The following is a 25,324-nucleotide window of genomic DNA, read 5'->3' as shown; positions in this document are numbered from 1 at the left end:
TTATCCCTTACTTAGTTTGGCCAACACTGAAAGTTTTTCAGTAACCGATAAAGAATCTAGACAATAATACAGCGCAAACATTATTGGCTGGCATGTATTGGCTTGAGTCAAACCTTGATTCATCCTTTCATAACATTTAGTGTAAACTTTTGGCTTTAGGTCTTACAGATATTCTTCCTATCGCCAGTTTACATGGTGGATGCATGGCTGGCTGGGGAGAAGAGTCCGCAGAATCATTCCCTCGTGTGCAGTGAACAAAATAAGAAATGTCTACCCCGAACCAAGTGGAGCCTATACAGGATTTGAACATGCAGACAATCAGGGAGAAGTAGAGGAGGCATGGAGGAATTTTTAACTATGCATAGACTGAACTTGCAAAAGACAAACTGCTAAAAATAATTCAAAATTAAAGCAGCTGAGCATTTAAACTACAATGGTGTGTTCATTGTGTATCATCAGAGGTGTCAAAAGTGCACACTTCCCATACTCAAAGTAGAAGTTTCCTGTGAAATGAAGAGGAATAATTTTCAAGACCAGAATTCTTTTGGGACCATCACAATTTATTCCCTATACAAAAGCAGGTGTGTGTGTATCAGTCAGCAGCTCCTACAATAAAGCACAGTTATGTACATATTCACAGATTTAGATGTTTATACACCAACATATTGATATACCAAGACAAACCAAATCAAACTGTTGAAGTGATGAACTGTTTGATTGAAGTTTGATATGTACACAGTTGTTATGTACATATTTACAAGTTTAGATATTTATAAATACAGGTTTGCTTTCCTACATCACTGATAACTGAATAAACAAACACGTGCCAGAGATTCGCAGCTATTTGAAGCGTGAATACTGAAATGATTGCAAAATGATCTGTGATCTTGACAGTGTCACCTGTGGAGCCATGATGTGTCTTTGGTTGAAACTCATGTCCACTGCCTGGTTTGGATCGTAATCAGAGGAGAGAACATCTTCCATCATGGCAGTCATGTAGCTGTAGTCCTTTTCTGTCATCACAGGTTTTGCTCTGAAGGTCTTGTGGACTTTGCTCCAAGCGATTTTGAATTTGGGTTCACCCATGCTCTCCCCATCTTGATAAACAGCCTATTCAAAAACAAAAAGGGAAAATAACTTAATATCAGGTTATTGCATAACACCAAAGGACATTTTTTCTGTGACAAACTTTATGAAATTTCTACACTTTTAGAAATGTATGTATAGGAAAAGTGATGGTCACTTAGTGAAATAGACACTTGCACAATTATGCCAGGAGTGTTCATTAAGATTTTTAAACATTATTTTCTTTATTTATAAAAGTAAATATTTATGAAATAATTTTGTCTACCATCACACCATAGGACGATTTTGAGATCTGGCTCAAAGTTGTAAAAAAAAAAAAATAAACTCGGGTATTAAAACAACAAATTCATGTAAAACAAGAAAATGTGTAACCATTTACAGAATTCTTAAAGGGATAGTTTGCCCAAAAATGAAAATTCTGTCATCATTTACTCACCCTCAAGTTGTTTCAAACCTGTATGAATTTCTTTTTTCTGCTGAACACAAAAATGTCGGTTACCTGTTTGGTTACCGACATTTTTGTGTTCAGCAGAAAAAAGAAATTCATACAGGTTTGAAACAACTTGAGGGTGAGTAAATGATGACAGAATTTTCATTTTTGGGCAAACTATCCCTTTAATGATGAAAATTTGAAATAAATTATTTTTATCTTCTGTGACGGTGAAAAAGCCACGTCACGTCAACTACCCAAACATAGGGTTGACGTTACAGCATTTTCTGGCGCGTAATGTGACGTTTGAGAACCTAAAACCCTGTTTCTCCTAGTTGACACGACAACACATACCCGCCGTTATCAGAAATCTCCACTTTGGCCGGAGTTTTTAGAAATAATAGTTTTCTGTGATAAAAACGGGGTATTCGTGTAAATGAGAGGCCAAACCGCAGGGAAATACTGCGTCTTCCCTTCGTGTAAATGGGGCCACAGACTGATGTCACAGTGCAAAATACTGTGCAATGAGTTGGAATGATTACACTCGCCTGTTCCTTGTTCACATTATTGCTATGATCCAGGGCAGCAAGCATAGAGGCATGAACCATCACATCATATCCAAAATGCGTTCTCTTTGGGAGGTATTTCAGATACATGGAGTGATGCACCTTAAACAAAATTTGAAATGAGAACAATTACAATTGAATTACACTCTGCAATGGAAATCATGCCTACTTATAATATCTAATGTCTATACTTGATCATACCTCTAGTGTTGTTGTGTGGACGCACTCCGTTAAGTTATCCAAGTCTTTTAAAAGCCGCTTGTCTGTCACAGTCTTCACAAGACTGTTGTGTGCAACAGATCCCGGCTTCAGCCACAGCTCTCCTCTTTGGACTGCCTCGTCAAGGGGCTTGTGTGGACATTTGTGGAAGTACCTGTTCCCAGGCCACTCATGACAGTTGGTAACATGGTGTACTATGGAGACCCACTTCTCTCTCAACAGTTCAGCATTACCCTCACATGTTTGTGCACACCACCACAAATGATTTATGATGGATGTTATCCACTCTGCCAGGCCTTCACATTCCTTTGTCTTTGTTGCCTTCGCTAATTTTTTGATAGGCCTTTGGCCACATGCCATGGGTCAAATTGATGATGTTTTTCAGGATTCTTTACCCTCATTTCTTTCACAATTTGAGGGTGGCGGTCAGTGGAGATGGTGCTCACCTTAACTCCATTCTCTTCAATTGTTTGTAGAGCATCTTTGAAACCCTTGATCTCCACTGTGTTGGAGCTTGACACTTGGGTGCAACTTACAACTTTAAAGTCCACTACCTTTTCAGTCAGTGCATCCATAAAGGTGAACTTACAGTATTTAGCTGAGTGACCAGGTGAGTCACACCGGCCATCTCCACAGAGCACAACTTCTTGCTGGTTAGTCATTGTGGTTAACACAGTACTCTGCTCTTTATTCCATGTTTTTTCAATCACAGGAAACACGTACCTCTTCCTCAGTGTTGCATATGTATCAGCACTTATTGTCTTTAGGTTCATATTGTGACAGAAGCGCTCAAATTTTACAAAATGGATCCCACTGAAGAAGACTGATGCTGATAAGAGCAGGTTTCCCATCCCTTTGCAGTGTTTTCCAGGAGGCTGACTTTGCCATCTGTAACTGCAGCCATTAATGCATGTGAGTTCTAATGTCAATTGTGATCCATCATTGTGTAGCTCTCTCATATCTTCCTGAACAATAAGGGAGCCACACTTTGAACAATGTCGAAGCAATTACTGTAACTGCTCCTCAAAAACTAGAAAAACTCTAGTGCTAATTCCTTCAATGTGAATTAATTGAAGGTCGTGAGCCCTGTGTACTTTGAGAGGACTCTGATGCACTTGCAGTGTAATCTGGATCAAATAGACTACGCTGTGACTGAGACAGATCGCTAGGTTCATTATCTGATAAGAACAGATCTTGAGAGTTGTCATCCTCCACTACCAACTCATGTTTATGTGCGTAACTACTATGGTCAGTCGCCACCTGGTAGTGTGCGTCAGCTGGCCACTGTACAGCTGCATCCAATTGGTATATTAGCCCGAAATCCATCTGAGTCTCTGCATCAACTTTAATTGGAGAACACTGGACGCTTTTAACTTCCATTACAGCCTCGACAAGTGCATGGTTGTCTGGTTCGACACAGTCCATGATTTCCTCTGCACAAGTGGAGACACAAGCGCTAGTGCTACTTAGCATGCTATCCAGCGTCTCTTGCCTTAGCCGTTTCGGTTCACAATTTACACTTGAAATACGCGGACATTTAGCATTCTTGTGAGGAAAAATCGTGGGTATTGCATTCGGTTTAAGTACTCGCCTGTAACCACGAACCCCCATGAGCTCGTTCATCACCTGTCGGCGATCAAAATCCTCAAATGAATCAGGGCTAAAGTGTCGAGAAAAGAGCCGCGGGTAATTGGGGAGTTTCACTCGCCCGCAAGCATCTTCCCATTGTTTTCTTCTCTTTGCATCAGAACTAGGAAAACAGTGGAAGGTCAAATCACCGCTCTCGTTTTGTCTTCGAATGGGCATCACAACCAACAGCCACACAATGTGGCATTTTATCTCTCTAGGTGTGTCCGACGATGAACTGTAGAAGAAGAGTGTGTCGAACTGCCCGCGTTTTAATTTGGCGCTCAGGACCGTCGTGCGTCATCAACAATCGATGGCCCATAGTACAAAAAAGCTGAAAAAAGTAGTGATCGCGCTTTTTTATTTTTCTTAATCATGAAAGCATTTCAGGTATTTTTAACCAAGCGCCTTACTTAGGAGGGGTATTGACATCATATCTAGACCAATTTGGCAAACTAGCTGGAGATCCTTTTAAGTTTGCTTATGAGCTGCGATTTCTCTCTCGAGAAACCACGCTTGTGCATTTTTTTCTCTGATTCGATCATAAACTTGCGCATTACGTACCTTTTCACAGCTGGCGATCGATCCCGTGCTTCAGCGTCATCACTACGACACGGCATTATTACGGCTTTTGTTCACACAGCGTGTTCCGGGACTGAACACGGCAATGTTACTAGGTCCCCAACCCGGCATTGATCCCTGCATCAGTCCCGGGTCGTGTTTGCGTTCACACAGAAGGCACTCTGGCAACTTGCCGACAATTTCCCGGGTTCAAAGCGCTGTGTGAAAGGGGCTTAAGTCTCCTGGACTTCGCTTCTGAGTTTCCAACAGTTACATTGCACCATTTCACAGCAAGACAGCATTTTTAACACGTGAACCGCTTCTCTCCTGTGTGCAAGTACTTGTGTGAGCCTTAAGATTTCGTTCTCGTGAAAAACACTTGCCACACAGTTTACAGATGAAACGTTTCTCTCCCGTGTGAAGTCTCATGTGAGTGTTGAGGTTACTTTTACGACTGAAACTTTTTCCACAGTGATGACATATAAAACTGTTCTCTCCTGAGTGAATCTTCAAGTGGCCATTAAGGGTTGCTTTATGTGTGAAACTCTTTCCACACTGATCACATGTGAACATTTTTTTTCTTATAATAAACGGTTTCTCTCTAGTGTGAATTCTCATGTGGGAATTAAGGGTGCTGTTATGTGCAAAACTCTGTCCACAATGAGAGCAAGTATAAGGCTTTTCTCCAGTGTGAATTCTCATGTGGGAATTAAGACCGATTTTATGTGCAAAACTCTGTCCACAATGAGAGCAAGTATAAGGCTTTTCTCCAGTGTGAATGCTCATGTGGACTTTAAGTGTCGTTTTATATGCAAAACTCTGTTCACAATGAGAGCAAGTATAAGGCTTTTCTCCGGTGTGAATTCTCATGTGGGAATTAAGGCTGCTGTTATGTGCAAATCTCTGTCCACAATGAGAGCAAGTATAAGGCTTTTCTCCAGTGTGAATTCTCGTGTGGGAATTAAGACCGCTTTTATGTGCAAAACTCTGTCCACAATGAGAGCAAGTATAAGGCTTTTCTCCAGTGTGAATGCTCATGTGGACTTTAAGTGTTGTTTTATATGCAAAACTCTGTTCACAATGAGAGCAAGTATAAGGCTTTTCTCCAGTGTGAATTCTCATGTGGTCTTTAAGGGTTTGTTTTTGAGCAAAACTCCTTCCACATGGGTGACAGATGAAAGGACTTTCTCCAGTGTGAATTCTCGTGTGGGAATTAAGACCGCTTTTATGTGCAAAACTCTGTCCACAATGAGAGCAAGTATACGGCTTTTCTCCAGTGTGAATTCTCATGTGGACTTTAAGTGTTGCTTTACATGCAAAACTCTGTTCACAATGAGAGCAAGTATAAGGCTTTTCTCCAGTGTGAATTCTCATGTGGACTTTAAGTGCTGTTTTATATGCAAAACTCTGTTCACAATGAGAGCAAGTATAAGGCTTTTCTCCAGTGTGAATTCTCATGTGGGAATTAAGGCTGCTGTTATGTGCAAAACTCTGTCCACAATGAGAGCAAGTATAAGGCTTTTCTCCAGTGTGAATTCTCATGTGGTCTTTAAGGGTTTGTTTTTTAGCAAAACTCCTTCCACATGGTTGACAGGTGAAAGGACTCTCTCCAGTGTGAATTCTCATGTGGACATTAAGGTTGCTTTTATGTGAAAAACTCTGTTCACAATGAGAGCAAGTATAAGGCTTTTCTCCAGTGTGAATTCTCATGTGGTCTTTAAGGTTGCTTTTATGTGCAAAACTCTGTCCACAATGAGAGCAAGTATAAGGCTTTTCTCCAGTGTGAAGTCTCATGATTGATTTCTCTTCAGTCTTGAAATCATGATGTTCATCTTGCATATTATTCAGTTCTTGACTCTCCTCTTTCAGTGGCATCAGGTCTAAAGCGAAAAAAGACAAATACAAGTTAACACCAGATTAATGGCAACACACAGCTGACAACCTCACAGCTTAACTAATTGATGACTAACTGGGAAAATGTCTGCATGCGTTTACGATAATTCACAAACATTGTGGCAGCAAACTAGCCTGGTTGACACCAGACCCTTCTCAATTGTAACTGAGAGTGGGTCTGGGGAAGGTTCATTCACAGCCCCGTTCCAAAGGGGCGTCACCAACGGACGTCGCTCAAATGTCTCTGGGCGTAATTGGATAGACGTAAAACCAATCAGAGTTATCGTCATCGTGTAAAGCTCGCCTCAAAGTTTGTGATTGCCTCGATTTTGAAAGATTGGAAATGGGCTTGAATGTGCTCTTGGACAGACTTGCAGAGCAAATCTAAATTTGTCGGAAGTTAGTCAGGGTTTTCCCAGGCTGGCAGCAAACTATCCCAGATGGGTGAAATGGGACTCGGTAGCCTGATTTGGACATACACTGCAGCTGGTGGTTAATGATAGTGTTAATGCGTTTGTGTATCGGGTTATCATTACAGCTTCAACCACAGTACCTCTACATGCAAGGCACTGGAGGCAAAACAAGAACAAATGCAATTTCCGAAACTCCAGCTCATTCAATTGTGCAAAACAAGATGAAGCTCAGCACGTGAGGTGTTTGGAAGACTTCTTGTTCTGTCTGACCGAAAGGTAACAAAGCTGCAAGAAGCCAGGGGGCCGTTCTTCGTATGTCACTAAATACATCCGAGATCAAATGGGACATCCAAGATGATATCATTGTGCTACTCATGATCTGGCTAAATAGCTTCTTCGAACACACCTGTTATTTATGATTAGTATTGCTGGATTGAGTTATCTGAGATAACTGCACGTTCATGCGTTGGTTTAAAAGGGGATATGTATTGATAGTAGAAACATTAATCAGCAATGTTGCTATTGGCTGCTCACCATGGCCAAAGAGCGCGCACAGTTTTTCTCCGAGCAGAGCAGAGCAAGAGCTAATAGCCGAAGTTTATGTATGACAGCAAGTCCAGGATGAGTGTCGAAGAACCAAACAATCCAAGATCATGCAAAATCGTAAACAATCAAATCCAGCTAACTGAGTTAGCGACGTACAAAGAACGCACCCCAGAACCCTTGAGATCCGAGATATGAATACTAGCAGAAAATGGCAGTGATTGCGCCAGTGTTGGAAACCTTAAAATGTACAACCACCATCATGTCAATAGAAAAGGACATGTCAACTTCCAACATTTACCCCAGTGGGTGCAAAGATACTGCAGGGGGGACACAGGAGATCAGCAGAAAAAAGGGGGGAAAAAACAGCCGTTGCAAAGGCGTTCAAGTACGTGAATAGCGGTTAGGTTAGCGCTTTGTAATAATAATAATAAAGCAACATTGAACGGCAATTACACTGAATCGTTCTTCTTCAGACCTTTGACTTGCCACAGTTAGAACAAGCCTAACATAGAAGTTGCTCGCCATAGAAAAGCACCTCTTCAGCGGACCAAAACTCAAGCTGCTATTGTGAACACGCTCCTCCGCTGCTGTGCATGTTCCGGTGAGAAGACGAACAAGAGTTTGTGAGCTGAGTTTGTGACGTGACGTGATGCAACACTTTTGTTTTTGACCCCATTTTTCATGAGCTGAACTCAAAGATCTAAGACTTTTTCTATGTACACAGGCCTATTTCTCTCAAATATTGTTCACAAATCTGTGTTAGTGAGCAATTCTCCTTTAACAAAATAATCCATCTCCCTCACAGGTGTGGCACATCAAGATGCTGATTAGACAGGATGATTATTGCTCAGGTGTGCCTTAGGCTGGCCACAATAAAATGCCACTCTAAAATGTGCAGTTTTACTGTGTTGGGGGGGTCTGGGGGGATCCGGGGGGGATGTTGCTGGATATTGGCAGGACCTGGAACTCGCTGTCGTATACGCCGATCCAGAGTAGGGATGTCCCGATCCGATCCACGGCATCGGTATCGCGCCGATACTGGCCCAGAACGCTAAATCGGATGTCGGAGGGGAGAAAAAAATATGATCCGATACCTATTGGAGGTGGAACGGTACATGTATTCGTATTTAACGTACACTCGGTACGTGCGTCACGGTTCGGTGCATGGATTTACACAGAGAATACACGGTATAAAAATAAATCAAACTAGCGTGCACATTAATTAATGTAATGCGGAACTACTGTTAGATACGCGCATAGATATGCTCTGAACGCGCGTCTATTTCGCTTCAAACGCTCGCTTTATCATTATACACGCACGGCGCGTCCTATTCGCTTTGGACGCGCGAATGGATTCAAACTGTTCAAGCATCAAACTAGACGCGATAGACGCAAATTTGACGCTCTATTCGCGTTTGGTGTGAACGCAGCAAAATGAACAGGCTGCGATGTCAAGATTGCAATGCTGGAATGTGTGTGTGTGTGTGTGTGTGTGTGTGTCAGAGAGAGAGAGAGAGAGAGAGAGAGAGAGAGAGAGAGAGAGGCACGGGCGCGATCGAACAGTGGAAACATAAAAACATACTCCGTCATTTTGTTCATACAGGACATCATTAAAACTGCAAAAAGTGTTTAGCCTACTTATATTTGTGTAAAACACAACATTGTGCTTTTGTCAAACTGTAAACACTTGTCAAACTGTAACCTACAACTGTCACCCAACCAAAATCACACACACACAAACGCTGTTTAAAAGCAAAAATTATCTAATCTTTTGGACATTCATCATATTGCATTGGTTTTCATTTCTTGTCCTAAAACAGAGCACTAATCTGTTTATTTTGAAGTTACACATTCTACATTGATTAAAAAAGAAAATTAAATGTGTTTTTAATGGTAGTATTATTTTATACAGAAATAAATTATTTATAATTCAGATGAGAATAATGTTAAAGTTAATTAAAATTTTAAGGAAACAAATATATTGATCTGAAATATAGCAAATTAATTTTAAATTCATTCAGGTACAATTACCAAACATATCTCGAGGTCTTTTGAATAGAAAGGGTGGCAGTCTTTCATTATCAACTGTTGTTGTGGAGTGGAGAAGTATTTGTTCTCCATTTGAGTGAGATGTTTTTATGTGGCTAATTGAGCATAGTGCTTCCATATATTTTATTATTAGTAGTATTAGTTCAAGAATAAAATAAAAATATCAGATTGATATCAGTATCGGCAAATAGCCAAAGCTGCGGCATCGGTATGGTATCGGAAGTGAAAAAGTGGTATCGGGACATCCCTAATCCAGAGCATCCCAAACATGCTCAATGGGTGACATGTCCGGTGAGTATGCTGGCCATGCAAGAACTGGGATGTTTTCAGCTTCCAGGAATTGTGTACAGATCCTTGCAACATGGGACCGTACATTATCATGCTGCAACATGAGGTGATGGTCATGGATTAATGGCACAACAATGGGCCTCAGGATCTCGTCACAGTATCTCTGTGCATTCAAAATGCCATCAATAAAATGCACATGTGTTTGTTGTCTGTAACCCCACCGCCACCACGGGGCACTCGATCCACAACCTTGACATCAGCAGACCGCTCACCCACACAACGCTATACACGCTGTCTGCCATCTGCCCAGTACAGTGAAAACTGGGATTCATCCGTGAAGAGAACACTTCTCCAAATTACCAGACGCCATCGAATGTGAGGATTTGCCCACTCAAGTCAGTTACGACAAACTGCAGTCAGGTCGAGACCCCGATGAGGACGATGAGCATGCAGATGAGCTTCCCTGAGACGGTTTCTGACAGTTTGTGTAGAAACTCTTTGGTTATGCAAACCGATTGTTGCAGCAGCTGTCCGGGTGGCTGGTCTCAGACGATCTTGGAGGTGAAGATGCTGGATGTGGAGTAGGGATGCAGCGATCCGATACTCAGTATACTCAGTTGTTAAAGGGGACCTATTATGCCCCTTTTCACAAGATGTAAAATAATTATCTGATGTCCCCAGAGTGTGTATGTGAAGTTTTAGCTCAAAATACCCAACAGAATTTTATTTACAGCACGTTTAAATCATCATTTTTTGGGTCTGTGAAAAACGCACTGTTTTAGTGCTTCTCCTTTAAATGCTAATGAGCTGGTGTTTCACGGCACAGGGGGCGGAGCCTAAGCAGCCGCGAATCCCGCGATCAGAGCTAGAACAGGGAAGATGATAATAATAAAACAAACAGTCACAGTAATGGTGTTCATTTCGACCATAAAAATGCCTACAGAGTCAGAGAATATATGCTGTATGGAGTTGGAACAGGTATAGTTTAGTTTAATTACGATTATAACCTATTTGGCATTGCTTGTATACACTATTAATGCAAGCCTGCTGTCCGTCTGACGATCTAATTGTCTGAATGATGACACAAAATATACTGATGAGTTTAATAAAGTTTACTGTATGTCACACAAAAGATGAAGCATCAGTTTTTCTTCAGAAAATCGCTGTTAGAGCTGAGTAAACAGTATAAGAAGTGCATAAGTAACTTACATAAATTTCTGTAGAGTTGAGGGAGCATTTTCTTTGAAAACAAAATTAATCCACCTCGTCTTCACTGGCTGGCAGATTTCAAGAGTAAATAAAGAGAGCTATATGAATGAATACATCCAGCTACAACACCTTCAACGCTTGGGAGATGCTTCGACGCTTCTCGTTTTTCTGCAGCAATGGCTGATGTGTACAACTCGCAGTGAACTCGATCAGGGCGGGTCTAAGTTATAACGGCAGTGTCAGTCAACACTCGGGGGCGGGGCCTGTGGCTTTAGTGATGTCACTAAAGCCACATTCTGAAAACGGGTCGTTTGGAGAGACTGCTTTTGATTTATGGAGATTTAAAAAAAAGGAGTGAGTGGATTTTTATCACTGTAGGGTGGTTGTGTACACACACTGCCAACACACATTTATGTCCAAACACCATACAAAAGTGAATTTTGCATAATAGGTCCCCTTTAAGCCCCACAAAAGGCACAAAACATTATAAAGCACCATAAAGTTTCCGTGCACTATACGTGTTCTGAAGCCATTATATAGTATAATGTGAGATAGAAATTAATATTGAAGTCATTAAATTCAAGATCATGTAAACTTTTCCCTCCGCTGTGTCTGTCAATCATTCTCCATTCACCATTCAAACAACGCGTTGCATTTGGTTACGACAGTCAACACGATGAAACTCTCCAAGATGATTCAATGTTACTATTATTATAGTTGATCTGTAGATAAAGGTCTATGGTTTCGCATAAAACAACTTTATCTTGCTGGACTTTATTGCTGTACCTTAATCATGTTAAATTTTACCAGGTGTCTGTTAGATCACAACACTACACTGTAACGGATTTCTGTAATTTGAACAGTATTTTACTGTAATATGTACAGTAAGATACTGTAAAATATGTATACAGTATGTTACTGTAAACAGCAAAGGATTATGGGAAAATATAGGGTCACTACTGTAATTCTTCACTACTGTAAATCAATTTACAGTAGTGAACTTGCCCGCGAAAAACTGACCAATGGCAAGAGGGATTTCTTTTCAAGTGTTTTTTTGAGGGGTGAAGTGGCAGTTAATGCACGGACAAAAGATCATGTAACTCACCAAAAAGGTTAGTATATAATTTCTATTTTATGTAAAACAAACATTTTCAAATGTTTTTACTTAACAGCAAACTAACATGATGTATCGTTTTGTTTTCGTCTGAATGGTTTTAGTGCCTTTTTTTCCTGACTGTCGTCAGAATGTTTTTTTGGTGCCTTTATTACTGTCTTTTTTCCTGACTGTCGGCCGGGTCGCTGTCACGGTGATAATATTAACTGGTGAGTAAGTTAAGTTCACCTATATTAGCCGAAATATTCTTTAGTTAAAACTATGAAAAATAATGGTTGTGTGTTCCTCTGCCTCTTTAACTCAAGTTAGCTCATCAGGCGGGCGGAGTCGTCGGTAACGTTAACCGAGCTAACAGCAAACTCAACGTGAAATACTGAGGTAAAGTGAGATAGACGAAACCCTTGTTAAAGTGCGGGTTTTAAACAATATTTTCACGTAGGCCTATATGATTTATTTTTAGGTTTGTGATCTGGATAATGCCATCTGCAACGATGGAGTGTGTTGGAGCCTTTTCATTGTGATAACATCAACTGGTATGTAACGTTATGGTCAACTTCACCTAAATTAGCCGAAGTAAACTTATTAAAGGGCCTATATGCAACTTTTTCCCCAAAATAAACGTAACAATAGCCTTTTTATTTGACCATGTATGACTCAAACATCTCCTGATGAGCATACTGACACCTTGTCAGCTCACAGCGGGTGCACCTATAAGCCTGTATCCTATTATTCCTATTTTCTGTCGGGTCGGATTTTTCGCGCGCTGTCTGCGGATGTGACGTCAAGCGCGTTCATGTTAAATATATGTATTTGACTGTTCTTACTTCTGTAAACATAATGTAGACTTCTTTGCAGCGGATGACTTGTGAAGTGTGCACGTACGAGAGCGAGCAGAAAGGAAGAGCAGTTCCGTTTTTTGGCCACAGGTGTCAGTCGCGAGTTTAAATTTCAGAAAAAAGCTTATAGCCCCTTTAAACAGAGAAGCATAATAACTTTGGTATGTTCTGTCTCCTCTTTCACAACTTTTTGGCAGATGTACAACGTAAATACTGAGTAAAACTAAGTTAAAGGGATAACGTAGTAAGTTACACCTTAAACAGAAAATTATGTATGTCATCATTTACTCGCCCACAACGTGTTCTAAACCTGCATGAAGTTCTTTCGTCTGAACATAAATTAAGATATTTTGAATAATGTTGGTAAATAGTGGCTGGTCCGCATGGACTTCTATAATAGAAAAAATACTTTGGATGTCAATGGGGACCAGTAACTGTTTGGTTGCTCATGTTCTTTAAAATATCTTCTTTTGTATACAGCACTTTAAATAATTTAATGGAAGTTATGAACAAGTTGAGGGTGAGTAAATGGTGACAGAATTCACAATTTTGAGTAAACTAACCCTTTATCCAACACCATTGTTAATTTCATCTTTTGTTTTATTTTCAAGTTTGTGGTCTGAATTATGTCGTCTGAAATGTCGGAGGTGTATTTTGGAGTCTTTTTTGTGATTGCCTTCGTAATGGTGATAACATCTACAGGTGAGTAAGATGACATCAACTAAATTAGCTGAAGTATGCATTAGTTAAGCAGGCAAACATGTTCTTTTCTGTTCTTTATTTTGAATTTGCAGCGGCCATTCCCTCCGGACTGTACATCACTGCTGACGCTCTCCACTAATACACAGAACGGGTTGACGTTGGAGGAGGAAGAGGAGAAGGAGGAGGAAAGGGTTAGCAATATACCATTATCAATATAGCAAAGTTTTGCTAACTAATATTTTTAATGTTGTTTAATTGATTAAAAACTATAAACACCATACAACATTATATCTTACCTCATCTTCACCCCACATGTTATTGTTGTTAGTAATAAGTTCTGTTATTGTATTTTAGTTTTTTTCTGTAAACTATAACACTAAAAGGCTGCTGTGACTTTGTCTGTTTCAGGAGAGTCTGTTCTCAAAGCAAAAACATGGATGCTGACAATGAAGGGCAGAATCATCATCCAGTTACAACTGCTAACAGACGACTCTTCAGCATTAGCTGTCTATTTTGTCGAATGCAGAATCAGGTAAACCAAAATATATATATATATATTTTTTTTACATTACATTACATTTACATGCATGCATTTGGAAGTCACTTTTATCCAAAGCAACTTACATTGTATTAAGTTTAATTAAAAAATTATCCATTCCCTGGAAATCTAAGCTACAGGAATGTATTGAAATGCTTTAATGATTTTAATGTAATGTATTATGGGGTAATACCATCCCTGTAGGTTAGGGGTGGAAATTGGCAAAAATTTGATGATTCGATAGTATTGCATTATTTGGGCCACAATTCAATATTATTGCGCTTCCTAACATTGCGATACAGCAAGTATTGCGATTCGATTCTGCTACACATTTACTGGAAGCTAGTGCAAAAACTTTGTCCTTGAACATTCAGGACACAGGACCTTATTACAGAACGTAATTATATGAACGCGTCACCACCGCATTAGCACCAAAAACATGGAGATTTTATTTTAGAGAATAATTACAGAACCTATTCGATATACTATAATTCTATAATTAAATAAACTAATCGAATATCCAAAAATTGTGACTCATCCCTGCATGTAATACCTTGTTTTTTCCCCAAAATCTTCACGTACGTCTCGATTTTCGAAGGGGATTATAAACGTTTCTTCCTTGGTTCGCTTTTATTTAGGCCTATTACATTCACATTCTTTACTGTGGTAAAGTAGAAAAACGTTGTAGGACAGATAGCCTACATTTTTACTTGCACGTCAGATTCATTTCAACACAGTTTTTGCTTGTTATTAGACATGTACGGCGCGTCAAGTTTATTTGATTTTTAGTTTCGCTCTCTTTGGCAGCGCAATTTCAAACATAGCTTAAATGTCTTGCCCTTGTGGAAGATTAAATTCACTTTTCATACCTTTTACAACAAGTAGAAAACATGAAGATATCAGAAAATAGATCGATGGTCTCTTTCCTCCTCGTGTCATCCCTCTCAAAGCACAGAGCGGTATGGCTTCATGTGGAATCACGTGTCTTTGTGTGGAAGTATTAAACGAAAGTTTTTTTTTTTTATAGATTTAACTTTTCTATTATGTAAGTTTCTAATATTTACTGATATGTATTTGAATGCTTTACAGGCTTTGTGTTGCTTCTTTGACGGAATTGCTCAAATAAAGACTTTTTTGCTCGAGTAAACTACATTTTTTTATTTCAATTTTCATAATAACCCCCCAACCACTGCAGGTAGTTGGTCCATTACCACTGCAGTGGTAAAAAAAACTGCCACCGTCACAGCCTTATAACCTTTATTGGAATACTTTGCGCTACTGTATCAATATAATTGCGTGCGCAAAATATTGCGACACTGAACAGAATCGATTTTTCCCCCACCAGTAGGTGGATTCAGAATCAGATGTAGTGCTTTTATTAACGCCAAAGTACATGCAGCATCAAGTTTGAGGGTTAGGGAAAATTCTGCCAACACCGGTCTGAAAAAATTATGTATTTTTTCCCTGCTTGTGTTTGCAGGTTCATTCTGAGAGTCAACCCTGATGGCACCAAACACCAAAGGCACAGATCAGATGGAAATCTGGAAAGGTCCAAAGAAAAGCATCAGCCTGAAACCCTCAGTGTTTCTCATCAGAGAGCTTGTCAACTTTGACTGGCAAAATTACTGAAATGTAACAACACAAACTGACTTGCTGACTGGCCTGTTTTGCTTTTCAGTGTGTGTACGTTTTTGCCATGCTACAGATATAAATGGTCACCAGGAGATTAATTCTATGGACTTTGGAGATGTTGCCTTTTTTTTTCTTCAGCTAGTGGCTCCAAAAGGTCAAGATTTGTAATTTGTACTTCTAAAACAAAATGTTCAACGATTAAAAAGAATATTATAAGGACAAATGTTTGTGAGTTATTGTGATTTTTTGGGGGGTGGGGTAAACATAAATTTAAAAAAGAAAATTTAAATGATGAAAAAAAAAAAAAAACTCAATACTAATACTGTAAATGAAAATACGGTAATAATACTGTAAATGCAAGTACAGTAATAATACTGTAAATGCAATTACAGTAAATGGTACAGTATACTGTAAGTGAAAATACAGTAATAATACTGTAAAACATTTTACAGTAACTTACTGGCATCCAGCTGCCAGTAAGTTACTGTAAAATTTACAGCAACCTCTTTACAGTGTAGAGTAGGGTCAGAGCACTATAATTGTTCTTTGCACACACAGTAACTGAAATTTAAAACTGTTAAAAGAAAAGGCACAATAAACTTTTGCATCAATAGATGCTTTGAACTTTTCAATGCAGACTCGAAGTGCTGTGACTCCATGTTGCTTCAAACGCATCATTCTGCGCTCGGGATGCGCATAAGCGCTTTGTGCCGCAATGTATTGGAGACTTTCATATCATAATACAGTGACGCAATGAAAGATTATTAATAGCCTTTCTTGTTCTGTCCTATCTATCATATCGTCGCTGTCCGATGAAAACCGCGTATGTCCATTTTGCCGATTTTGAGATTTTTCGACGGATAGAATGTCCAAGTTCATTTCCGTATACAGTATGCTTCACCTAAATGACCAATGAAAAGTTGTGAAATCATGTCATCTGATTTTCACGTATATCCATTTGGTGTCAAAGCTGTCAATCACGCCGCGTATCTCCCGCCCTGTGGAGGCATCTCGCGGTCTAAGCTTCTCTGGAAGCTCAGCATTGGATAACCGAATAACTCTGTGAGGTAAAGTATCAGCAAACGTTTGTTTTTGACAACAGTTCAAGTTTATTATATATTCGCAATATATTCACAACTGTTATTTACCAGTAAATGGTCTAGACGAAGTAATCGTCACTGTTTATTGTGGAGATGTTAACGCACGGGTCTGTTAACTTAAGCAATAGCCTACTTTTAAGGTAGTCTAATATTTGTCTGACTAATAAATTACTGACACAGTAAAGGGTAGATTTAAATAAAGAATAACAAATTATAAATAAAAACAAAATTTAAATAAAGAAAAAAACTAAATTTAAAAAAAGGAAAAATAAAATTTAAATAAAGAAAAAACGAAATTTAAATAAAGAAAAAACGAGAAAAAAAATTAAATAAAGAAAAACGAAATTAAGTTAAATTAAAAACGAGATTAATTTAGTTTGATAACGGGTAAAAAGGCTAATAGTCTACATGTCGGGTCCGTGTACTTTTTCGTTCATTCATTATTCTATTTAGTAATGAAAGATGAAATGTAAAAAAAAGGGTGCAGCTTGTTTTTTTGTTTAAAAGAAAAAAAACAGAAATGGCTGTATTTTTTGTACAAGAGCATAGCCTACTTTGTTATGATTTTAGTATTATAATGATTAATAAATGCACGCACAATTATCCATGAACTTGATTTGAAGCCTGTGCAAAATGCAGAAGTAAATGAATGTGCAGCAATTTGTACAAATAGAGTCTGTAGGTCTACTATATTGTTGAAAGTATGAAAAGTGAACAGCACGAGTAATAGGATGCACAATTTGAGACAGGGCAGACATGATTTTGACCACTTTATTAAAGGTGCTCTAAGTGATGTTGGGTGACCTCACTTCTTGTTGACGTTCGAAATATTGTCAAACAAAACGGAGGCTAGCTAGACCCTCCCTCCTCCTCATCCGTGCACTAACCCCCCAAACCCCACCCCCAAATCAATTCTTGTCAGTTATTGGCTGGAACAGTTTGTTATGTTTCGTGGTGCGGGTGAGCCCAGTTTGTTTTTGTTGCTGTTCAGGGGTGCAAACACATGTATGGTCAAAAAAGAGAGAGGTAAGCGAAGCCCTCGTCCCGCGGCAAATATCCAGATACTACATTGCCACCATCCCCAACCCACCCCTATAGGCACATAGAGTCAAATGAAATTTAGAAAAACTATCTTGCACTTCTTCTTCTTGCTTTACTGCTACTTCCTGAAAACAATTTCACCTGATGATTTGAATAGCTCTTTTTGTAAAGAATTAATAATTCTAGGATGATTGGGGTAATTGTGTAGGGTAGGCCTAGTGCATTTGCATAGAAACTAATAAACAAAATACAAATATAAATACAATAAAACACAAATACACGAGAAATAAAGCAGTGCTTTATGTTTTTCAGGTAAATTAACTGTATTAAGTATTAATACAGTTTATCTTTTGACAAAACGTGATTTTTCTCTTTCTCTTTTGTTGTTTGATTAACTTTGGTGACACAAACAGCTGCAGGTATATTGGGTGCTGTCCCTTTAAGACGAATGCACGTATCTAATACCGGTAATGACACGCATCCGTTTTATTTTGACTGCGTTTACGGGGAAACTCGTTGAGACGGACACTGGCTTATTTTTTCGTGCACATGTCTGTTCAAACACAAATAGATAAGAAAGAAAAGGGAATTCGGTGTTCACGAACTTCACGTGCTGTCTGCGACTGCGTGGCTCTGTGCGCCGACAGACCATCTACATTTGGATGTTAAACATTATATATATAGCCTGATACAGCAAAGACAACGTCCGCAGTGTTGACGGCAAAATAGGCTACAGAATATTTCGTTCTGTAGGCCTATTGACAGGGGCAATATTTGAAAATCGATAATTAGGCCTATTTTTAAATTACAATTATATATGCATTTGTCAAAAACCGAGAGACTTTCAAGCATCAAAATGTAATTTATTAATATGTATTTGCACCTTCTATTTTGTCTGAAAACTTCCAACACTCTTGCGTGTCGCGTGAAAAATAGGCGTCGGTTGCGGTTCTATTTCTAACACGCGGTTTCGGCGCGGCTCGAGAAGTGTGTGTGTCACGCAGGCCCTCTCAACCCCCCCCCCCCCCCCCCCCTCTTAAAAAAAACCTCTTCGGATCTACACGATTCACACAAGTCACCCAAACTGACGTGAAAAAAGCGGGAGGCGCCGAAAAGCGCGCTGTTTGCACCCCTGGCTGTTTGTGGAGCCTGCGGTGTCTAGAGAGACCGCGTTTTTTTACAGTGTGTTCAGGGGACAGGCAGCTAGCGGATGGTGAGGAGATGTTTGCTGTATGTGACAAAAAATATTTTGGCCTAAAAAACATGTGACATCACTTAGAGCCGTGGTTTCCAAACCTGTCCTGAAGGCACCCCAACACTGCACATTTTCTTTGTCTCCCTAATCAAACACACCTGATTCAACTCATCAGCTCATTAACCCATGTGATAATGAGCTGATGAGTTGAATCAGGGTGTTTGATTAGGGAGACAAAGAAAACGTGCAGTGTTGGGGTGCCTTCAGGACAGGTTTGGGAACCACTGACTTAGAGCACCTTTAAGTTTTGTAGAAAGCCTTTCTTTAAAGTGAATTTCGTTTTGAATAAATTGTATCTTAATTTTAATCAATTTTTCATCAACCAATTGCCCGGAGTGTATTTAATAAATAAGAAGCAAATATATAGCAGACAATATAATCATGGAGGCGCCCGCGCGGTCACTTGCATTGCACGTTAACTGGAGCTCATCTCATCCTAACTTAAGAAACTCAGTGTATGCCTCACACAGACATGAGAAAGACATCAAATACACAAAGATTGAAAAGTCTTTAAACGAAATAATTCAAAACGATAAGAAAAAGGCTACTCTCTGATTATGTAGAATTATATGATCATAGCCTAGCCTATTTTGTGAATTGTTCATTCCCGGTTGGCACACATTTTGCTGCCCTTACAAAAGTGCCACTCTAGGCAATTGCCTAGTTCGCCTATATGGATGCGCCGGCCCTGGGGTCAGCAATGAGTGTATTGATTCATTGTCCCTTCATAGTTTGCAAGAGACATTTACAAACTGAGACTATTTAATAAACTGAGCGTAGCCTATTCATCTGTCAATATGAAACGCGACTTGGCCATTCTAATTAATGATCGGAAGAACGCGTATCGACCACCGTTACTGTAAAATATGCACGTATGTCCATTTAAACTCGATTTTGGTCAAATGTGGATTATATCATTACACTGGCAACAATATGGTTACATTTAAAGATGCTGTACCAAGTATGACAACGCTATGCTCAACTGCTTTTGAAATTACAGTGTTTTTTTCACTTCCTGAAAAGTAACCGTTTTGGACATATACGTGAGTTTCATCGGGCAGCGACAATATGTTGCTGCCTCATTAAACAGCTGTGCTATACATTTACAAAATGTCTCAATTTAACAGTAGCTTTACATAAAATTTCTCTTTTTGATTTTTGTTATCTTGTTTTTCATGAATGTATTTTACAACAATACAAAGAGCAATGTGTAACGTTTTACCAGATTTAGTGTTACACTTATTGTCTCTATTTTCATTCCCCAATAAATATTTTTTTTCACTAAAATGTTCAGATTTTATACAATTGTGGACTCGTGATTTTTTCTAGACTAAATTTTACTGCTGAATTATCAACTAATCTAGTTTATAATATCATTTTTGTCATAGATTATGATCTTTTTTATTTTATTTTATTTATTTTTTCTTTATAATGAAGTTGTCTGTATTAAGTAGATTGTGTTTAACACACAAAAGAGTGATTATCAGTTCAACACAGAGTTATAGAAATTCTACTTGATTTAAAAAAACTGCGGTATATACTCAAAATTTTTGGTATCGGAACGATTCTGAAAAAAATGGTATCGGTGCATCCCTAATGTGGAGGTCCTGGGCTGGTGTGGTTACACGTGGTCTGCGGTTGTGAGGCCGGTTGGATGTACTGCCAAAATCTCTGAAACGCCTTTGGAGACGGCTTATGGTGGACATTCCTGCAGTCAGCATGCCAATTGCACGCTCCTTCAAAACTTGCGACATCTGTGGAATTGTGCTGTGTGTTAAAACTGCACATTTTAGAGTGGCCTTTTATTATGGCCAGCCTAAGGCACACCTGTGCAATAATAATGCTGTCTAATCAGCATCTTGATATGCCACACCTGTGATGTGGATGGATTATCTCTGCAAAGGAGAAGTGCTCACTAACACAGATTTAGACAGATGTCTCAAATATTGTAAACAATATTTGAGAGAAATAGGCCTTTTGTGTACATAGAAAAAGTCTTGGATCTTTGAGTTCAGCTCATGAAAAATGGGGGCAAAAACAAAAGTGTTGCATTTATAATTTTGTTCAGTGTATATTTGCGCTTTTATATATTGTTCATTCAAAGCATCACTGAAATATTTAAATGTTTGTGTTCATTTAAATTAAAAGTTAAGTTCTGTTTTATTATTCTCTCTTACTGTTATATGAAATAATGGCATTACAAAGAAACTATTACATTGAAACTATTGCTGGTGTTTTTCATTGCATGCTTTTGCACATGGGCGCCAGATTTTTTTTAAAGGTTTAAAAGTAAATGAAAAAAAGTTTCGAAAAGAAATTTATGTTTTTGAGGAAAACATTCCAGGATTTTTCTACACAGAATGGTCTTCAACGGCAACCATCTATCCCAATGTTCAAAAGAAGGTTCAAATGTCCGTCTCAATGCAGCTTCAAAGTCAAAGAAAATGACCGATCGTTGCGCTTGATAAGACCCTTATTTCTCAATTGGGATCGTGTCGAGACTTTGACCTGCACTGAGACGGACATTTGAACCTTCTTTTGAACATTGGGATAGATGGTTGCCATTGAAGACCATTCTGTGTAGAAAAAGCCTGGAATGTTTTCCTCAAAAACCTTAATTTCTTTTCGACTGAAGAAAGAAAGACATGGATATCTTGGATGACATCGGGGTGAGTAAATTATCAGCAAAAGTTTTTTTGAAAGTGACCTAATCCTTTACAGATAAAATTTCTTCCACAGTGGTCAAACCAGCCCTGATCGTTTCTGTTCTGGACCCTCGTCAAAAACATCTACCCTCTTTGGAAATATCCTGTGGAATCTTACGGTAGGAGATGAGACAGTGTGTCCGCTACCAAAGCTAGAGTCGGACAACACAGCTATGGCAATGCCATGATAAGCTGATGACCCAGAAGCAGAGGTGGACACCTATATGAGAGACAATACATGCTCTTTGGATACTAATCCTCTTCACTGGTGGAAAGCTAATCAAATGCACTTCATGAGGCTGGCCACCCTAGAGATGCGCTCTCTCTGTGTTCCTGGGACATCAGTACCACCTGATCAGGTGTTCCCTTGAGCGGGTCTAACCGTAAACAGACTTAATTTAAGTGAACAGTGTTGCCAGATTGGGTGGCTTTTGAATTTGATTGTCCAGGTAAAAAAAGGGTTTAGGCGGGTGGACAAAATTTGGGCTGGTTTGGGGTCAGTTCGGCGTTTTTTGTCTAATTTGTCTAAAAGTCTAATTGATATTTATTGGTAATAAACAAAACTAAAATGTGCATGTAATCCATAAAATCAGTCATCATGACATTACTAAACACACATGCCCATGCAGAGTCACAGTTGGCGTTGACATCGCCGACGAGTGCGCACTTTCAGCCAATCAGCGATCAGCAGGCAGACGCGATTTAGCGCGATAACTTGTAGCATTCAAGTGATTGCTAATGCCAAAGTGGCATAAATATACAGAAAGTTGTATCTAAAGTAAAGAGTGAGATAGTGAGCAACTCTGAAAACGTGGATTACACATGTGGTGGGAGATGACTCGATGGCTGTTAATAAATATCACTAACTCTGAGAGCACAGTTGAATGACTTGAATTGAAATCGAATATGGGACGACTCCTGTCCATGCATGTGCACACTAGCCTATGACCTGACATCTGCAACTTTTACACCGTCCAGACTGCACTCTACTTGTCTCTGACAGCTGCTGAAAAGGTTTGAATCAACGATGAATCATTGTTGACTGCTAAATTCTGCATTATGTTTCGCAATGTGTACATCCGAGGGTTAAAGTCATTGGTTAATTCATTGATTTCCGTTTTGACAGTGTCCACCTGGACATTTTAGTCATATTTGCTAATTCACCTTAATTATTGCCTTGTTTCAATCTGTTTTCCTAGGAAATGTATTAGTACTGTACTAGAAAGCAGATTGTTCAAAAACATATACGTTCAGGGCCAATAGCAAAACATAACCTCTAAGTATATCTGCATAAGCCCACACAGGCTCTGTCTGAGGGGGAAAGTCAAAAGCTGGGTTGAGCCTGTGGGTCATTTCTTGAGGTTAATTTTAATACAAGTGAAACTGCCTAAAAAACAAGCATTTTATTTTAGAAACATTTGGATTGTGGGCTTGTTGTCTTTTGCTAACAGCAGTGATCTCATGTCAAATGAAATGACTGACTTGTTTAGGGTTTAATATAAAATGGATGTCAATACGTCAAAATATTAATTGTAACTTATCTCATGATTTGGCAATATAAGTATTTTTTCACCAACAAAATTGATTGTTTTTAAGTGTATTATTGTAATAATGGCCACCTTTCATAAAATGTATCATTAATATTACTGTTTTTGGTTTTAATCTTTGGTTTAGTGAAAGGTACTTGATGGGGCTGTGGTGATAGTTAAAGGGATACTTCATCAAAAATGAATGTTCTCTCATCATTTACTCACACACCATCCCAGATGCAAATGATTTCCTTTCTTTGGATCAACATAGAGATTCATAATCCATATAAATAATCTATCTAGAAGTCCATATAATGCAAGTGTACAGGTCCTCTAAGGTTTAGAGGACCTGTACACTTGCATTATAAAGTTCATGCAGAAACACTTTATTTCCATTTGTCTGGTCATGGGATCTCAACAAACATGTCTGTCCACATGAGAAGACCCGCTCCACGTCAAATAAAACCGCTTTAATTAGGACACTCATATGACATTCTTCATAAATATCATTCATTTCTGTGGATCATTTACATAAGGACGGAATGAAACTAACCTTTTTGTTCCTCAGTATCTTCATGTTTCACGCTGAACACTTCTTCAATCTTTATGTCTTCACTCTCCTCTTTAATAAACGCCATCTTTATAATAGTGTCACGTGGATCTCAGATGATTTTTTCCAGGAGTTTTCCTGTTTGGACAATTTATCATGTTTAAGATGAGAATAATTAACAGAAAGAAAAATAAATCAGTCTAGTTCAGTAGTTCAGTGCACTGGTGACATGGACATCTTGGATGACATGGGGTGAGTAAATTATCAGGAAATTTTATTTGAAAGTTAACTAACGTTAATCCTTTAAATCAACGGATTAACGTTAGACAAAAAAATCACCTTGCACTAAACAATTATAAAATAATAAATTATACAGACAATTCATATTTTGTAGATTTAACATGATTCCATTATTAGAAACCATTTGCGATTTGTTCATAAAATGTATCATCATTATTAATAATAATATTTTTTGGTTTTCGTTTTATTTTAACACTTTTGAGCGGCAGGATTCGTCAGCGCGCTGTATTTTGATTCAAGCGCTTTGAATCAGTGAGTCATTTGGCAAAGCATTAGATTCAATTGACTCAATTGCTCCATCACTAACCAAAACCGAATTCGTGTTTACGATAAAATGATATAGTGCGCGAGATGAGTCGTTACTCTTACTTTTCTGTTGCTTTACTCACAAAAAAACTGAATATTAAGCATATTACAAAGCTATGTTCAATAATACATGGTCACATACCTTTTGTAAAACTACCAAATCAACGTGTATCGATGTAAACACTTTAAATGCGTAAAACCACAAACCTTTCTTCAGTCTAATCACAACAGTTGCAGGGGCACGGCGCAGGTTTATGATGTCATATAGCCAGACCAAAATTAAAGTCTTTCTTTTTCTTCTTCTTCTTTGTTTTTAACGGCGATTGGCAACCAGCTTTTGGGGCATTTCAGCCCGTTTATACTGTCTATGATTTCAGCCACCTTCTGCGATTTTTTTTTTTTTTTGCAGGGTGTTAGGGGAAGACTCAGACTCATCCTGTGATGTAGGCGAGAGTAGAAGCGGCTGCAGTGAGAGGAGGAGTGAAAAAAGCGCAGGCAAGCCGGACAGTTCTCTCTTCTCGTAGTGGATCTGACACCTGTGAGATCAAAGATGGATATCGCGGGATTCACGCTCGTGCACAGTGTTGCTAATAAACTGGATGTAATTCAAGTTCTGTAGCTTTTATATGAAAATAAATAAAATGAACAAGACACCCAAAGTAGGCCTACTTGCTATTTAATTCCATTCCAAATACATGTTTATCAATATTTTTTTCTTTAATACAGACATATGTGTTTTTATTTATTTTATCTTTTATAAAAATTAAATTGCATAACCCAAAGAGATCGCACTGTCAGATAGTTTGGGAATATTCACACATAACATATAC

At 38.7% G+C, this 25,324-nt stretch overlaps 1 protein-coding gene and 1 long non-coding RNA gene across 9 annotated transcripts; one reads left to right on the top strand and one right to left on the bottom strand.

Moving 5' to 3' along the window:
- Positions 1-840: 840 nt before the first annotated feature.
- On the bottom strand, positions 841-25,144 carry LOC311078993 (uncharacterized protein; the record flags this gene model as incomplete). 5 transcript variants are annotated; one of them, XR_014605311.1, is made up of 6 exons in its annotated part: positions 24,702-25,144; positions 23,892-24,026; positions 4,492-6,368; positions 2,284-4,261; positions 2,065-2,184; positions 971-1,110 (listed from the first exon to the last, which is right to left on the bottom strand). XR_014605311.1 is itself a non-coding variant. In XM_084108099.1 (5 exons), the coding sequence occupies exons 3-5, from the start codon at positions 2,659-2,661 to the stop codon at positions 841-843; spliced, it is 768 nt and encodes a 255-aa protein (XP_083964225.1). In that variant the 5' UTR covers positions 2,662-6,368; positions 23,892-24,026; positions 24,637-25,123. The 5 variants fall into 5 exon arrangements, 2 of the variants coding, with proteins under 2 accessions (XP_083964225.1, XP_083964224.1); XM_084108099.1 differs by having other exon boundaries at positions 841-1,110; positions 2,284-6,368; positions 24,637-25,123; XM_084108098.1 differs by having other exon boundaries at positions 841-1,110; positions 2,284-6,368; positions 24,702-25,123.
- On the top strand, positions 11,728-15,944 carry LOC311083083. Of its 4 annotated transcripts, none has more exons than XR_014606198.1 (9): positions 11,728-11,998; positions 12,105-12,209; positions 12,310-12,378; positions 12,461-12,533; positions 13,034-13,080; positions 13,448-13,538; positions 13,631-13,729; positions 13,947-14,070; positions 15,557-15,944. It is a non-coding gene; the product is annotated as an uncharacterized lncRNA (long non-coding RNA). The 4 variants fall into 4 exon arrangements; XR_014606199.1 differs by having other exon boundaries at positions 12,306-12,378; XR_014606200.1 differs by having other exon boundaries at positions 11,728-12,209; positions 15,557-15,943.
- Positions 25,145-25,324: the final 180 nt, after the last annotated feature.

This window comes from Abramis brama (genome assembly GCF_963993115.1).
Source record: "Abramis brama genome assembly, chromosome: 1".
In the NCBI taxonomy this organism is placed as follows: Eukaryota; Metazoa; Chordata; class Actinopteri; order Cypriniformes; family Leuciscidae; genus Abramis; species Abramis brama.
Note: the sequence above shows the minus strand (reverse complement) of the source record. Positions and strands in the feature narration are given on the sequence as shown.